Source organism: Salvelinus sp. IW2-2015, linkage group LG32 (genome assembly GCF_002910315.2).
Source record: "Salvelinus sp. IW2-2015 linkage group LG32, ASM291031v2, whole genome shotgun sequence".
Classification (NCBI taxonomy): domain Eukaryota; kingdom Metazoa; phylum Chordata; class Actinopteri; order Salmoniformes; family Salmonidae; genus Salvelinus; species Salvelinus sp. IW2-2015.
Window position 1 is genome coordinate 23,104,658 of NC_036871.1, and position 17,257 is coordinate 23,121,914.

The 17,257-nt window shown below is 42.8% G+C and overlaps 1 protein-coding gene across 1 annotated transcript in view; it reads left to right on the forward strand.

Moving 5' to 3' along the window:
- LOC111956913 (contactin-associated protein-like 2) overlaps positions 1-17,257 on the forward strand; it is a 94,980-nt gene that overhangs the window by 37,084 nt on the left and 40,639 nt on the right. The window contains exons 5-7 of the mRNA XM_023977614.2: positions 1,456-1,659; positions 2,126-2,310; positions 3,112-3,255. Of these exons, the coding sequence (XP_023833382.1) occupies positions 1,456-1,659; positions 2,126-2,310; positions 3,112-3,255 (533 nt within the window). The remainder of the gene's footprint in view (positions 1-1,455; positions 1,660-2,125; positions 2,311-3,111; positions 3,256-17,257) is intronic.

The window sequence follows — 17,257 nt, forward strand, 5'->3', positions numbered from 1 at the left end:
TTGAGCAGCACGCACCAGGTAGTTACAGTATGGAGTTCACAACTAAATGTTTGCCAGCTAGATATCTTATGACTATTAAGTTAATTGTCTAAAATGTGCTGAATGCTCTACAGTTGCGCATTTGGTTTGCCAATTTAGTAGCTGGTTAGCTATTAAGCTAAGTGGTTAGCCCTTGATTATGACTCTCAGTTCCATTCTATTACACATAAGTCATTGGACGAAGGCGTCTTCTCTTCGGGAGAGTTTTGTTAAGAGCCCTGACGCTCAATCTGAAGATTAACACGCATCGCTTGCGGTACAGTTTAGGTAGAATAAGGACCTTATCTGTCATATCAGCAAGAAATAATAAAAAAAGAAACTAAAGGTTAAATTGATACACACCTTGATAGGGTTAGGGTTAGAGTTCTCACGCAGCCATAAGTCAACGTTACAACGCATGTTTACGAAAATCAGACAGAAGACAAGAGGTCTTCTGTACTAATTGCTAACTGGCGTGCTCTGAACAACTGTGTGTAAGCATAACTAAGGAAGTGTAGCTGAAGTGTAGTTTCGTCGGATGGAGGCACCCATAGCTGTATGGATATGTGCAAAACTGCTACAGTAAATGTATATTTTATATTTGAAGAATTCTTTCTCACTGATGAACGATAAGGTCATATGTTTCAAAAGCCGTACAGCAGTGATGATTGTTGAAATTTCTAAACTTTAAAACAGGATCGGGATTGTAGTTAACATGAGCCAGTCGGAGACGAAGCTAATGGCTGAACATTTTAGGGAGAAGTGAGAATGCCGCCTAGAGCTTTCGAGAGCTAACTAAGTGGTTAGCTTCTTCCAAAATCAAGCTTCACTTGGTAACAGCAGGGAATCCCCTCCTAAATCAAGAGCCTCGCTGTCTAATATTTGTTTTGTGCTTGTGAGTAGCATTTTTTAGTTACTTGTATAACTTTATGAGCTGGGATGTCGTAATACTTTAGGTCAGATGCACTAAATGCACTCATTAGCATTTAGATAGCATTCTCTATGGGATTTTAGCATGTACTTTTTAGCATAGCTAATCTTCGGATTACAGAGTCAGTGGTGTTTGAAAATAGCGCCCCTTGCTTGTGTTCAGTGCCGGTATTACCGGATATCTCGATATGGCACAAGGTCAGTATGAAGGTATGACAATCTGGATACTGCCCAAGCTTACTTTGCAGCCATGGTTATATGTATTAGAGACAAAGTAATTTCTCCCGCAGTTGTTCTTTTCCTCCAATTAGAAAAAGAGAAATCCGTATAAGCTGCCTCACCTTTTTGACATTGCTTGTGATTGCATTAGGTGATCTCTAAAGGACAATAGGTTCTTCTCATTAACACTCATATTACCTTTTATGTCAAAAGCCTTGACACAGGACAGTAGAGGTATTTGAGGGGATATTAAGCTCTGTAACCTTTATCACTGTTCGGTGACCTCAGGGGCGGATGTGATCAACTTCGAAGGTCAGGGTGTGATCTCCTACCGCTTCAAGATGAAGAAGATGAAGATCTTGAAGGACGTCATCTCCCTGAAGTTTAAGACCACGGCCAGTAACGGTGTGCTCCTGCACGGGGAGGGACAGCAGGGAGACTATATCAGCCTGGAGCTGAAGAGATCCAAACTACTTCTCATGATCAACCTGGGTAATGGACCATTATCTTATCCTGTCTATGGGATATCTGTGTGCATCCCAAATGGCACCCTATTCCTTATTTAGTGCTCTACTTTAGATCAGGTCCATAGTGCTCTGGTCAAAAATAGTGCACGATATAGGGAACAGAGTGCCATATGGACGCACACCTACTGTAGTGTACTGTAGTCACTGATAATATAGCTTCTTATGGCAACTACTTACGGCAGTTGATGAAACTTGATACAATTCCTGCATATTTGCTAATATGACTGGCCCTTATGCATTAATCATCTTCAGTTTTTATTTGATGGATTTCAGTAATGGTTGTTGTCAGAAAGATAATTATTCATCACAGTAGCCTACACAAATTAGCATTTGTAAAATGTTATCGCACTATGTCAGACTGTTGTTTATAGGAAAAATGTCGCCTTAAGCATTTTCTTGAATTCAATCTGTTTATGTCTTGTAAACTTCAGGCAGCAATCAGTATGGCTCCATCCTCGGGCACACCTCCGTGACAAGCGGAAGTTTATTGGATGATGACCATTGGCACTCTGTAATTATCGAGCGTTACCGACGGAATGTCAACTTTACCCTGGATCGCCACACGCAGCACTTCCGCACCAACGGTGAATTTGATCATCTTGACCTGGACTATGAGGTAGGCCACAGTTTTATTGTGTATTGTCTTAGTGGTTACTCTTTTTGCTTCCCTCCCTATCAGGGTTGGGGTCAATTCCATTAAAATATCAGTCAATTCAGGAAGTACACTGAAATTAAAATTTTCTTCAGTGCTTTTCAATTAGGAAAATCTGAAATTTGAATATGATTTACTTTCTAAATTAACAGGAATTTTTATGACCCCAATCCTATATAGTTTGTATATTGTCTTGGTTAATTTCTCCATCCATTCCTATAAAATTGTATTGTATATTGTCATTGGTGCGTTTCTACACCCCTCCCAATAAAGTTGTATTGTATATTGTTCTGGTTCATTTCCTCACATACCTCCCTATCTCTACAAGGAGAGGGGATATGAGAGATTATTTAATTAGATCCTTTGGCTCCTGTGAGTCAGGTTACTCAGAGGTCTGTGTGAAGATGTGTTAGTTCACAGATGCCAAATCGGAGCAAGCTCTCTCTGTACTGCGGCTCCCCTGTGTGTACAAAGCTCAGCTTTTAGGTTTGTCTGTGTAATTATCGGTGTGCGATACCGAAGGAAATTACTTTGGCTCCGCAGGGAAAGAGAAGGAAAAAAACACAACACCATACATACATTCATTATAAAGTGGAGATTAATGCAATCAGGCACAAGTGAAAACCAATATACTCTCTGAAGGGATGTATGCTGCTGTATTGATTTGATTCAAAGCGACAAATTGCTCTGAGGTGTGGCTCCTGCTGCAGAGCCTCTTCAAATAATACTTGACCCCTTTTCCTCTTCTCCTTCTGTGTCCTCTAGATCAGTTTTGGAGGCATGCCCTTCTCTGCCAAGCTCAGCTCGGGAGGCAGGGAGAACTTTGTTGGCTGCATGGAGGGCATCACCTACAACGGAGATAACATTACCAACCTGGTCAAGAGGAAGAAAATTGATACTTCAAGTTTTGTAAGAACCTTTCTCTGTCATGTTTTGTACATCTGAGTAGCATCTTTTCTAGGTGGTTTGTGATTCACTGGTATACCTTGAAAACATAAACGGTAGGAACAGCCATGTATTTGTGATTACTTACTTGGAAAGTCCAGTGTTGCAACACCTCACTTAAATATAATGATCCTTTTTCACTGAGGCACTACAATAAAACAATATAGTGCATCTCAGTACACTCACTGTAGTATAAATCAGAAGAGAAGAAACTCTTACCTTGTGGTGATTATGACAGAAAACAAATTAATTTCTTAGAAGTCATCCTATATGGAAACATTTTTAAAGTATTTTTAGCTAACTATTTAAGGATACATGTGAAATATTTTAAATTGGCCAAATAATGTATAAAATCATTTTCATTCATACATTTTAAATAAATTACAACAGATATTATGGAATGTATTTAAAGGCCTAGTGCAGTCAAAAATGTTTTGTATATATTTCAATACTATGAGGTCGGAATAATATTGTGAAAATGTGACTGACCGGCTCGATTCGGTCTTATGTAGCAACATTTTAAATTGTGTTTTTTACATTGGATAAAAGTAGAGACTCCAAGCTAGAAAATTGTATATCATACACCACAGTTGAGGAACAATGGGAAAGTAATTCTGCTTTGAAAGTTGACAAACTTGTAACCTCACTTTTGAGAAAATGGCCATTTAATTTTTTGGTGAACCACTTCTTTCTCTACACTCATTCAGCATCGTTCACACCCTCTTAAGCCTTAGCCCCACCAATCTCTTTAAGGATTCACATGTGAACAACCAAAGATTTCAAGGCTGGCTAAAGGCTGGTTTATTTTTTTATTTTTTCACCTTTATTTAACCAGGTAGGCTAGTTGAGAACAAGTTCTCATTTACAACTGCGACCTGGCCAAGATAAAGCAAAGCAGTGCGACACAAACAACAACACAGTTACACATGGAATAAACAAACATACAGTCAATAATACAATAGAACAAGTCTATATACAATGTGTGCAAATGAGGTAGGACAAGTGAGGTAAGGCAATAAACAGGCCATAGTGGCGAAATAATTACAATATAGCAATTAAACACTGGAGTGATGGATGTGCAGAAGATGAGTGTGCAAGTAGAGATACTGGGGTGCAAAGGAGCAAAATAAATAACAGTATAGGGATCAGGTAGTTGGATGGGCTATTTACAGATGAGCTATGTACAGGTGCAGTGATCTGTGAGCTGCTCTGACAGCTGACGCTTAAAGCTAGTGAGGGAGATATGAATCTCCAGCTACAGTGATTTTTGCAGTTCGTTCCAGTCATTGGCAGCAGAGAACTGGAAGGAAAGGCGGCCGAAGGAGGAATTGGCTTTGGGGGTGACCAGTGAAATATACCTGCTGGAGCGCGTGCTACGGGTGGGTGCTGCTATGGTGACCAGTGAGCTGAGATAAGGCGCGACTTTACCGAGCAGAGACTTGTAGATGACCTGGAGCCAGTGGGTTTGGCGACGAATATGAAGCGAGGGCCAGCCAACGAGCGTATACAGGTTGCAGTGGTGGGTAGTATATGGGGCTTTGGTGACAAAACGGATGGCACTGTGATAGACTGCATCCAATTTGCTGAGTAGAGTGTTGGAGGCTATTTTGTAAATGACATCGCCAAAGTCAAGGATCGGTAGGATAGTCAGTTTTACGAGGGTATGTTTGGCAGCATTTGTTACGAAATAGGAAGCCAATTCTAGATTTAATTTGGGATTTTAGATGCTTATTGTGAGTCTGGAAGGAGAGTTTACAGTCTAACCAGACACCTAGGTATTTGTAGTTGTCCACATACTGTAAGTCAGAACCGTTCAGAGTAGTGATGCTGGACGGGCGGGCAGGTGTGTGCAGCGATCGGTTGAAGAGAATGCATTTAGTTTTACTTGCATTTAAGAGCAGTTGGAGGCCACAGAAGGAGAGTTGTATGGCATTGAAGCTCATCTGGAGGTTAGTTAACACAGTGTCCAAAGAAGGCCCAGAAGTATACAGAATGGTGTCGTCTGCGTAGAGGTGGATCAGAGAATCACCAGCAGCAAGAGCGACATCATTGATGTATACAGAGAAAAGAGTCGGCCCGAGGATTGAACCCTGTGGCACCAAAATAGAGACTGCCAGAGGTCCGGACAACAAGCCCTCCGATTTGACACACTGAACTCTGTCTGAGAAGGTGGAACAAACTCCCTCACGACGCCAGGTCAGCGGAGTCAATCACCACCTTCCGGAGACACCTGAAACCCCACCTCTTTAAGGAATACCTAGGATAGGATAAAGTAATCCTTCTAACCCCCCCCCCCCCCCCTTAAAAGAGTTAGATGCACTATTGTAAAGTGGTTGTTCCACTGGATATCATAAGGTGAATGCACCAATTTGTAAGTCGCTCTGGATAAGAGCGTCTGCTAAATGACTTAAATGTAAATGTAAATGTAAGTAGTTGGGGAACCAGGCGAGGCAGTCATTTGAGAAACCAAGGCTGTTGAGTCTGCCGATAAGAATGTGGTGATTGACAGAGTCGAAACCCTTGGCCAGGTCGATGAATACAGCTGCACAGTATTGTCTCTTATCGGTGGCGGTTATGATATCGTTTAGGACCTTAGGCGTGGCTGAGGTGCACCCATGACCAGCTCGGAAACCAGATTGCATAGTGGAGAAGAAACGGTGGGATTCGAAATGGTCGGTGATCTTTTTGTTAACTTGGCTTTCGAAGACCTTAGAAAGGCAGGGTAGGATATATATAGGTCTGTAGCAGTTTGGGTCTAGAGTGTCTCCCCTTTGAAGAGGGGGATGACCGCAGCAGCTTTTCAATCTTTGGGGATCTGACAAAATAAAATACAATTTTATTTGTCACATACACATGGTTAGCAGATGTTAATGCGAGTGTAGTGAAATGCTTGTGCTTCTAGTTCCGACAATGCAGTAATATCCAACGAGTAATCTAACCTAAGAATTTCACAACAATTACCTTATACACACAAGTGTAAAGGCATAAATAAGAATATGTACACAAAAAATTAATATATGAATGAGTGATGGAATAGAACGGCATAGGCAAGATGCAGTGGATGGTATAGAGTATAGTATATACATATGATATGAGTAATGTTAGGTATGTAAACATTATATGAAGTGGCATTGTTTAAAGTGTTAAAGTGGCTAGTGCTACAATTATTACATTAATTTTTCCAGTGGCTGGAGTTGAGTCAGTTGGCAGCAGCCACTCAATGTTAGTGGTGGCTGTTTAACAGTCTGATGGCCTTGAGATAGAAGCTGTTTTTCAGTCTCTCGGTCCCTGCTTTGATGTACATGTACTGACCTTGCCTTCTGGATGATAGCGAGGTGAACCGGCAGTGGCTCGGGTGGTTGTTGTCCTTGATGATCTTTTTGGCCTTCCTGTGACATCGGGTGGTGTAGGTGTCCTGGAGGGCAGGTAGTTTGCCCCCGGTGATTCGTTGTGCAGACATCACTACCCTCTGGAGAGCCTTACGGTTATGGGCAGAGCAGTTGCCGTACCAGGCGGTGATACAGCCCGACAGGATGCTCTCGATTGTGCATCTGTAAAGGTTTGTGTGTTTTTCGTGACGAGCCGAATTTCTTCAGTGTCCTGAGGTTGAAGAGGCGCTGCTGCGCCTTCTTCACCACGCTATCTGTGTGGTTGGAGCATTTCAGGTTGTCCGTGATGTGTACGCTGAGGAACTTAAAACTTTCTACCCCTAGGGGAGTGCTCCCTCTGCTGTTTCCTGAAGTCCACAATCATCTCCTTTGTTTTGTTGACGTTGAGTGTGAGGTTATTTTCCTGACACCACACTCCGAGGGCCCTCACCTCCTCCCTGTCGGCCGTCTCGTCGTTGTTGGTAATCAAGCCTACCACTGTAGTGTCATCTGCAAACTTGATGATTGAGTTGGAGGTGTGCATGGCCACGCAGTCGTGGGTGAACAGGGATTACAGGAGAGGGCTGAGAACGCACCCTTGTGGGGCCCCAGTGTTGAGGATCAGCGGGGTGGAGATGTTGTTACCTACCCTCACCACCTGGGGGGCGGCCCGTCAGGAAGTTCAGGACCTAGTTGCACAGGGCGGGGTCGAGACCCAGGGTCTCGAGCTTAATGACGAGTTTGGAGGGTACTATGGTGTTAAATGCTGAGCTGTAGTCGATGAACAGCATTCTTACATAGGTATTCCTCTTGTTCAGATGGGTTAGGGCAGTGTGCAGTGTGATTGCGTCGTCTCTGGATCTATTGGGGCGGTTAGCAAATTGGAGTGGGTCTAGGGTGTCAGGTAGGGTGGAGGTGATATGGTCCTTGACTAGTCTCTCAAAGCACTTCATGATGACGGAAGTGAGTGCTATGGGGCAGTAGTCATTTAGCGCAGTTACCTTAGCTTTCTTGGGAACAGGAACAATGGTGGCCCTCTTGAAGCATGTGGGGACAGCAGACTGGGATAAGGATTGATTGAATATGTCCGTAAACACACCAGCCAGCTGGTCTGCGCATGCTCTGAGGACGTGGCTGGGGATGCCGTCTGGGCCTGCAGCCTTGCGAACGTTGACACGTTTAAATGTTTTGCTCACGTCGGCTGCAGTGAAGGACAGCCCGCAGGTTCCGGTAGCGGTCCGTGTCAGTGGCACTGTGTTGTCCTCAAAGCGAGCAAAGAAGTTGTTTAGTCTGTCTGGGAGCAAGACATCCTGGTCCGCGACGGGGCTGGTTTTCCTTTTATAGCCCGTGATTGACTGTAGACCCTGCCACATACCTCTCGTGTCTGAGCCGTTGAATTGTGACTACTTTGTCTCTATACTGACGCTTAGCTTGTTTGATGGCCTTGCGGAGGGAATAGCTACACTGTTTGTATTCGGTCATGTTTCCGGTCACCTTGCCTTGATTTAAAAGCAATGGTTCGCGCTTTCAGTTTTGCGCGAATGCTGCCATCAATCCACGGTTTCTGGTTTGGGAATGTTTTAATAGACGCTGTGGGTACGACATCGCCGATGCACTTGCTAATAAACCCGCTCACCGAATCAGCGTATCAATGTTGTTGATGAATACCAACTGAGCAGGTGAGCAGAAGGACTTGAGTTCCTGTATGTTGTTATGATCACACCACATCATCGTTAATCATAAGGCATACACCCCCGCACTTCTTCTTACCAGAAAGATGCTTGTTTCTGTCGGCGCGATGCGTGAAGAAACCAGCTGGCTGTACCGACTCCGATAGCGTGTCTCGAGTGAGCCATGTTTCCGTGAAACAAAGAACGTCACTTTGATATCTCTCTGGAAGGCTACCCTTGCATGGATTTCGTCTACCTTGTTGTCAAGAGACTGGACATTGGCAAGTATTATGCTCGGGAGCGGTGTGCGATGTGCCCGTCTACGGAGCCTGACCAGAAGACTGCTCCGTCTGCCCCTTCTACGGTGTTTTGTTTTGGGTCGCCGGCTGGGATCCGATCCATTGTCCTGGGTGGTGGGCAAATCAGAGGATCCGCTTCGGGAAAGTCGTATTCCTGGTCGTAATGTTGGTGAGTTGACGTTGCTCTTATATCCAATAGTTCCTCCCGACTGTATGTAATGAAACCTAAGATTACCTGGGGTAGCAATGTAAGAAATAACACATAAAAAAACAAAATACTGCATAGTTTCCTAGGAACGCAAAGCGAGGCGGCCATCTCTGTCGGCGCCGGAAGTTCTTGGGGCGTCGGAAGTTCGGGTTGAACGAAAGAGTTTGAACAGGCTAGTAATAGGGGTTGCAACAATTTCGGATAATTTTAGAAAGAGGGTCCAGATTGTCTAGCTTGGCTGATTTGTAGGGGTCCAGATTTTGCAGTTCTTTCAGAACATCAGCTATCTGGATTTGGGTGAAGGAGAAATGGGGGAGGCTTGGGCAAGTTGCTGTGGGGGGAGCAGGGCTGTTGACCGGGGTAGGGGTAGCCAGGTGGAAAGCATGGCCAGCTGTAGAAAAATGCTTATTAAAATTCTTAATTATCGTGGATTTATCGGTGGTGACAGTGTTTCCTATCCTCAGTGCAGTGGGCAGCCGGGAGGAGGTGCTCTTATTCTCCATGGACTTTACAGTGTCCCAGAACTTTTTGGAGTTTGTGCTACAGGATGCACATTTCTGTTTGAAAAAGCTAGCCTTTGCGTTCCTAACTACCTGTGTATATTGGTTCCTAACTTCCCTGAAAAGTTGCATATTGCAGGGATATTCGATTCTAATGCAGTACGCCACAGGATGTTTTTGTGCTGGTCAAGGGCAGTTAGGTCTGGAGTGACCCAGGGGCTATATCTGTTCCTGGTTCTACATTTTTTGAATGGGGCGTGCTTATTTAAGATGGTGAGGAAAGCACTTTTAAAGAATAACCAGGCATCCTCTACTGACGGGATGAGGTCAATATCCTTTCAAGATACCCGGGCCAGGTCGATTAGAAAGGCCTGCTCGCTGAAGTGTTTTAGGGAGCGTTTGGCAGTGATGAGGAGTGGTCGTTTGACCGCAGACCCATTATGGACGCAGGCAGTGATCGCTGAGATCCTGGTTGAAGACAGCAGAGGTGTATTTGGAGGGCAGGTTGGTTAGGATAATATCTATGAGGGTGCCCGTGTTTACGGATTTGGGGTTGTACCTGGTAGGTTCATTGATAATTTGTGTGCGATTGAGGGCATCAAGCTTAGATTGTAGGATGGCCGGGGTGTTAAGCGTGTCCCAGTTTAGTTCACCTAACAGCACAAGCTCTGAAGATAGATGGGGGGCAATCAATTCACATATGAATTGAGTCCAGGGCACAGCAGGGGGCAAAAGGTGGTCTATAGCAAGCGGCAACGGTGAGAGATTTGTTTCTGGAAAGGTGGATTTTTAAATGTAGAAGCTCAAATTGTTTGGGCACAGACCTGGATAGTAAGACAGAACTCTGCAGGCTATCTCTGCAGTAGATTGCAACTCCGCCCCCTTTGGCAGTTCTATCTTGTAGGAAAATGTTGTAGTTAGGAATGGAAATTTCAGGGTTTTTGGTGGTCTTCCTAAGCCATGAATCAGACACGGCTAGGACATCCGGGTTGGCAGAGTGTGCTAAGGCAATGAGTAAAACAAACTTAGGGAGGAGGCTTCTAATGTTAACATGCATGAAACCAAGGCTTTTAGGGTTACAGAAGTCAACAAATGAGAGTGCCTGGGGAGTGGGAGTGGAGCTAGGCACTGCAGGGCCTGGATTAACCTCTACATCACCAGAGGAACAGATGAGGAGTAGGATAAGGGTACGGCTAAAGGCTTTAAGAACTGGTCGTCTAGTACGTTCGGAACAGAGAGTAAAAGGAGCAGGTTTCTGGGCACGGTAGAATAGATTCAAGGCATAATGTACAGACAAAGGTATGGTAGGATGTGAATACAGTTGAGGTAAACCTATGCATGGAGTGACAATGAGAGAGATATTGTCTCTAGAAACATCATTTAAACCAGGTGAGGTCACCGCATGTGTGGGAGTTGGAACTAAAGGGTTAGCGAGGGCGTATTGAGCAGGGCTAGAAGCGCTACAGTGAAATAAGGCAATAATTACTCACCAAAACTGCAATGGACAAGGCATATTGACATTAGGGAGAGGCATGTGTAGCCGAGTGATCATAGGGGTCCAGTGAGTGGCTCAGGCGGCCGGTGACACGGCGATTCAGGCAGCTAGCGGGCCGGGGCTAGTAAACTAGCAGAAGGGCCTTAGAGGGACGTCGCGACGGAAGAAATACGGGTGTGTTCGTAAATTCAGTCTGGAGGGCCAGAGTGTGCTCTGGGCTTTTGTAAACTCAGAGCATTGTCGGATTGTCAGTTTGTAAATTCAGAGCATTTTGCTCTCGGAGCGTTCAGAGCGCACACTGGACTCACACTCTCTGGCCGAGGAGTAGGTTTTATCCGAGCGTTCTGACCAAACAGCAGTCAAGCACCCAAGCTAACTGGCTAACGTTGGCTACTTCCAGACACAAACATTTTACTCACCCTAGCAGAGCTGGTTAGGCTGTTTTTATGTTATCCAGAGCGTTGGTGACTGTAACTGTGCTGCTGGCAACAATTGAATTATGCTTTTTTTGCCAACGTTTACTGACACCGGCCATATTCAACGGGTGTTGAGCGTTCGTGACTTCATCAGTTATTCTGCGCTCTAGCACACTCAGACAAGAGTGCTCTGAAATCGGAGTAGATAGCCAGAGCAAATTTATCAGCTACGTCTATCGACAGTTTTTTAAAAATGTATGTTTATTTAACCTTTTATTTAACTAGGCAAGTCAGTTAAGAACAAATTATTGTTTACAATGACGTCCAGATGGTCATCTGAATCAGGGTTAGTTTGGAGGCTGGAGTGAAAGAGGAGCTATTATGATAGGGAAACCAAGTCTAGATTTAACCTTAGCCTGCAGCTTTGATATGTGTTGAGAGAAGGACAGTGTACCAGCTAGCCATACTCCCTCTAGCTATAAACCCTTAGACGTATTTATCACACGGATGGGGAGAGCGGTATTCTTCTTACCAAACCACATGGCCTTTGTTTTGGAGGTGTTGAGAACAAGGTTAAGGGCAGAGAAAGCTTGTTGGAGATGAAGAAAGCTTTTTTGTAGAGCGTTTAGAATAAAATCTGGAGAGGGGCCAGCTGAGTATAAGACTGTATCATCTGTATATAAATGGATGAAAGAGCTTCCTACTGCCTGAGCTATGTTATTGATGTACATTGAGAAGAGCGTGGGGCCTAGTACCGCGCATTGGGGTACTCCCTTGGTGACCGGTAGTGGCTGAGACAGCAGATGTTCTGATTGTCTACACTGCACTCTTTGAGAGAGGTAGTTAGCAAACCAGGCCAAAGACCTCTCAGAGACACCAATACTCCTTAGCTGGGCCACAAGAATGGAATGGTCTACCGCAGTGGTTCCCAAACTTTTTATAGTCCCGTACCCCTTCAAACATTCAACCTCCAGCTGCGTACCCCCTCTACCACCAGGGTCAGCGCACTCTCAAATGCTGTTTTTTGCCATCATTGTAAACCTGCCACACACACACACACACTATATGATACATTTATTAAACATTCGAATGAGTGTGAGTTTTTGTCACAACCCGGCTCGTGGGAAGTGACAAAGAGCTCTTATAGAACCAGGGCACAAATAATGATATAATAATAATCAATAATTTTGCTCTTTATTTAACCATCTTACATATGAAACTGAAAATTGTGAATAACTCACCACAGGTTAATGAGAAGGGTGTGCTTGAAAGGATGCACATAACTCTGCAATGTTGGGTTGTATTGGAGAGTCTGTCTTAAATCATTTTCCACGCACAGTCTGTGCCTGTATTTAATTTTCATGCTAGTGAGGCCGAGAATTCACTCTTACATAGGTACGTGGTTGCAAAGGGCATCACTGTCTTAACAGCGCGATTTGCCAAGGCAGGATACTCTGAGCGCAGCCCTAACCAGAAATCTGTCACTGGCTTCTGATTAAATACAATTTTCACAGAACCGCTTGTTGCAATTTCGGTGGGGCTCTCTTGTTCAGATATTGGTAAGTGGACTGGAGGCAGGGCATGAAAGGGATAACGAATCCAGTTGTTTGTCTCATCTGTTTCGGGAAGGTACCTGCGTAATTGCGCAACCAAATAACTCAGGTGCTTCGCTATATCACATTTGACATTCTGTAAACTTGAGTTCATTTGCACACAAAAAAAATCATACAATGATGGAAAGACCTGTGTGTTGTCCTTCTCCAACTTCTTAATCATAGCCTCAATTTTGTCCACCACATTGAATATAGTTGCGTAGAGTCCCTGTAATCCTAGATTCAGATCATTCAGGTGAGAGAAAACATCACCCAGATAGGCCAGTCATGTGAGAAACTTGTCATCATGCAAGCGGTCAGACAAGTGAAAATTATGGTCAGTAAAGAAAACTTTAAGCTCGTCTCTCAATTCAAGGAACCGTGTCAATACTTTGCCCCTTGATAACCAGCGCATGTTGTGAAAGCGTTACATGGTCTCTGCCCATATCATTGCATAGTGCAGAAAATACACGAAAGTTCAGGGGCCTTGCTTTAACAAAGTTAACCATTTTCACTGTAGTGTCCAAAACATCTTTCAAGCTGTCATACATTCCCTTGTCAGCAAGAGCCTCTCGGTGGATGCTGCAGTGTACCCAAGTGGTGTCAGGAGCAACTGCTTGCACGCACGTTACCACTCCACTATGTCTCCTTGTCATGGCTTTTGCGCCATCAGTACAGATACCAACATGAGCAACAGCTACGTTTGGCTACATACGGACCGTTAGTGGATTTCCCGCGAGAGAGTAACGGTTAATGTGATTGGATGTTAATTATTTGACTAGGCTACTGTCACGAGAATTTTCACTCCCAATGATAATAACAATCAATCAATAGCTTTGACCAATCCCTGAGGTTTGTAAGACCATGGGTTTAATAATAATTAGTCAACGACTCAGCTTATGCAAAAGGCTAGTACAGTTTCTTCAGAGAACGTTCTAAAGTCCATTATACAAAGACATCCATTTTATAGCTGCGCACATACTTCCACACAAACAGTAGATATCCTACGCACATACATACACACGAACAGTAGGCGAGTTGTATCCACTGTTTATCACTACCAAGCCGGCAGTTCCATTCCCCCGAGATTAGAGAAACCTTGAGAAGTACTCCCTATGCTATCATAAATTCCTTAGAGGCCTAGCCAGGTCAGTCCAAACACAGTTTCAATTGTTCTTCGGTATTTTCCTAGGCACCCACATCCAAGTTCAAATCCTAAGCTACGCCTTGCTCAGACAGTCTGTGTTTTTCCACTATACAGATACATTGTTTAACTTCTTGCCGCACGGATCCCTTTAGCGGGATCATTTTCGTAAACAACCGCTGAATTGCAGAGTGCCAAATTAAATTTAAAAAATATATATATTTATAATCATGAAATCACAAGTGAAATATACCAAAACACAGCTTAGCTTGTTGTTAATCCACCTATCGTGTCAGATTTTGAAAATATGCTTTACAGCGAAAGCAATCCAAGCGTTTGTGAGTTTATCAATCACTATACAAAACAGTAAGAACAACTAGCCTCAAATTAGCTTGGTCACGAAAGTCAGAAAAGCAATAAAATTAATCGCTTACCTTTGATAATCTTCGGATGTTTGCACTCACGAGACTCCCAGTTACACAATAAATGTTATTTTTGTTCGATAAAGAATAGTTTTATAACCAAAAACCGCCATTTGGTTTGCGCGTTATGTTCAGAAAACCACAGGCTCGTTCCGGTCCTGAAAGGCAGACGAAAATTCCAAAAAGTATCTGCAATGTTCGTAGAAACATGTCAAACGTTTTTTATAATCAATCCACAGGTTGTTTTTAACATACATAATCGATAATATTTCAACCGGACGGTAACCTATTCAATACTACAGAGAAAGAAAATGTTGAGCTACATCTCTCGCGCGCAGGAACTAATCAAAGGACACCTGACGCGTTTTGAAAAATCTCGCTCATTTTTCAAAATAAAAGCTTGAAACTATGTCTAAAGCCTGGTCACAGCCTGAGGAAGCCATTGGAAAAGGAATCTGGTTGATACCCCTTTAAATGGAGGAGGGGCAGGCAACGGAACAGGGATTTTCCCAAATAAAAGGCACTTCCGGGTTGGATTTCCTCAGGTTTTCGCCTGCAAAATCAGTTCTGTTATACTCAAAGACAATATTTTGACAGTTTTGGAAACTTTAGAGTGTTTCCTATCCTAATCTGTCAATTATATGCATATTCTAGCATCTGGACCTGAGAAATAGTCCGTTTACCTTGGGAACGTTATTTTTCCAAACATAAAAATTCTGCCCCCTAGCTGAAAGTTAACCTAATTCCGAGTAAAACTACACACATCATCAGATTATAATTTTATGATTCTAATCAATTTAATACAGTTATAATGTTTCAGAGTGGAATTATTTTATCATTATCTTTCAACATATACATTATTTTATCAGCTACCTGTATTTGACATTGTGTTGTTATTTTGCTGAACACTAGATGGTTTAATTTTATTTCTGGAAGTGAAACGAGGCTACTCAGGTGAGAAAAAAACTCTACCCAAAATATAATTGGACTGTTTGAAAATGTGAATTTAATTTTAATTTTATTATCAATAAAAAAACATGTGAATCACATTTTTATTTGGCGTACCCCCGATGGCATTGCGTCGTGGGAATACCTGGTCTACCGTATCAAAAGCTTTGGCCATGTCAATAAAAATAGCAGCACAACATTGCTCAGAATCAAGGGGAATGGTGACATAATTTAGGACCTTTAAGGTTGCAGTGACACATACATAACCTGAGCAGAAACAATATTGCATACCAGCGAGAATACTATAGACACCAAGAAAGCCAGTCAGTTGATTATTGACAAGTGTTTTCCAAAACGTTTGATAAACAGGGCAAAATAGATATTTGCCTATAACAGTTAGGATCCGCTTAATCTCCCCCTTTAAATAAAGGACGCACCATGGCTGCCTTCCAAGCAATGGGAACCTCCCCAGAGAGGAGAGACAGGTTAAAATGTCAGAGATAGGCTTGGCGGTGATTGGGGCATCATGAACATTCTATTGAAATGGTTACTTGCATATTGGAGTCTTTTGTTAAGACATGTAGCTAGCTAGCTAGCTAAACAGTGAACCATAATCCCAACTCATAACGTTACTACCATGCATGAATCTGCAGGTAATGTTAACTAGCAATGAAAATGGCTCTGAGATACAAATAATATTACTACACATCATACACGTAACATTAGCTATCGAGACAGCCAGCTAAAGTTAGCTAGCTACCTAACAGAACACTTTAACTTTAAATGAAAATGACTTTCTGACCATTAGAAACGTGTCATTTCTGAAAATGTAGCTAGCTAGACTATCTTACCCGTGTACATGGATAGACGCTTCTTCCTCTCTGTCACGGATGCCATGGTTGCCCTTAGTTTGAAGATGTCATCTGGAAACAGGTGTTTTATACAACAGCTTTCTGTGTTCTCTTTTCGACTCCCTCTGCATATTTGCAATCAAACGGCAGAAGTTTCTCCATCTCCCTAGCTATCATACTCTAATTCCACAGGGCATTCCACTAATTTCAACTCTATCTCCCAGAAAGTGGAGAGCAACACTTTTGCAATTCTACTATGTGATATCTTTTTTTTAAAAAGCACCTTTACCGAATTACCTACACATACTGGCCAGCTCATGTTATAGACAGAAGCTTGCTACATGGCAGACCAATCCAAACTCATCTCTCAGCATGTCCCATTATCTCAGACAATCATGGCTTAGCCTTTGTTATTTTGTTGCTTTGACAAAGTTATTTCGGGAAGATTATTATTAATTTAGTGTGATTAGTTTACTTAGTGATTAGATTCATTTACGTCTATCTCTCATTTTAAGGTCAACCCTGTTACTCAAACTAAACTCTTTAATATGGTGAAACTATTCCTTTTAAAATATTTATTTGAAAATAAATATTGAACATCTACAGTAATAGTCAAATGATAGTGTAAAAACAGGTGAGCTGGTTTTACTCTTTTTGGCCATTTTCTGGTGTTTTGTGGTAAGAATCTGAACGGGTCGAGCATAACACGTCAACCCATAGATAGACAGGCAAGACATTTTTTAACAACTATGTTTTTGTGGTAAATCTTGCATTAATTTGCCCCTCCTTGTTGCATACAACAAGCTTCCAAGGGGATTCATGGCTGATTTAACTAGTAATTACCAGTTGGAGGGCCGTTCAAGTGGATTTTTCCCGTATGTGGTAAATTCCCACTTCCCACTTGGTTACGAATTCACCATAACACCGGTAAATCATCCACTGTAGAGCCGTATAATACCACTCATTGGAAGCGCAAGATCTAGACCTACACTTTGACATAGTGTCTTTGTTTAAATCGATAACTAACTAAAATAAAAACATATTAGAAAAACC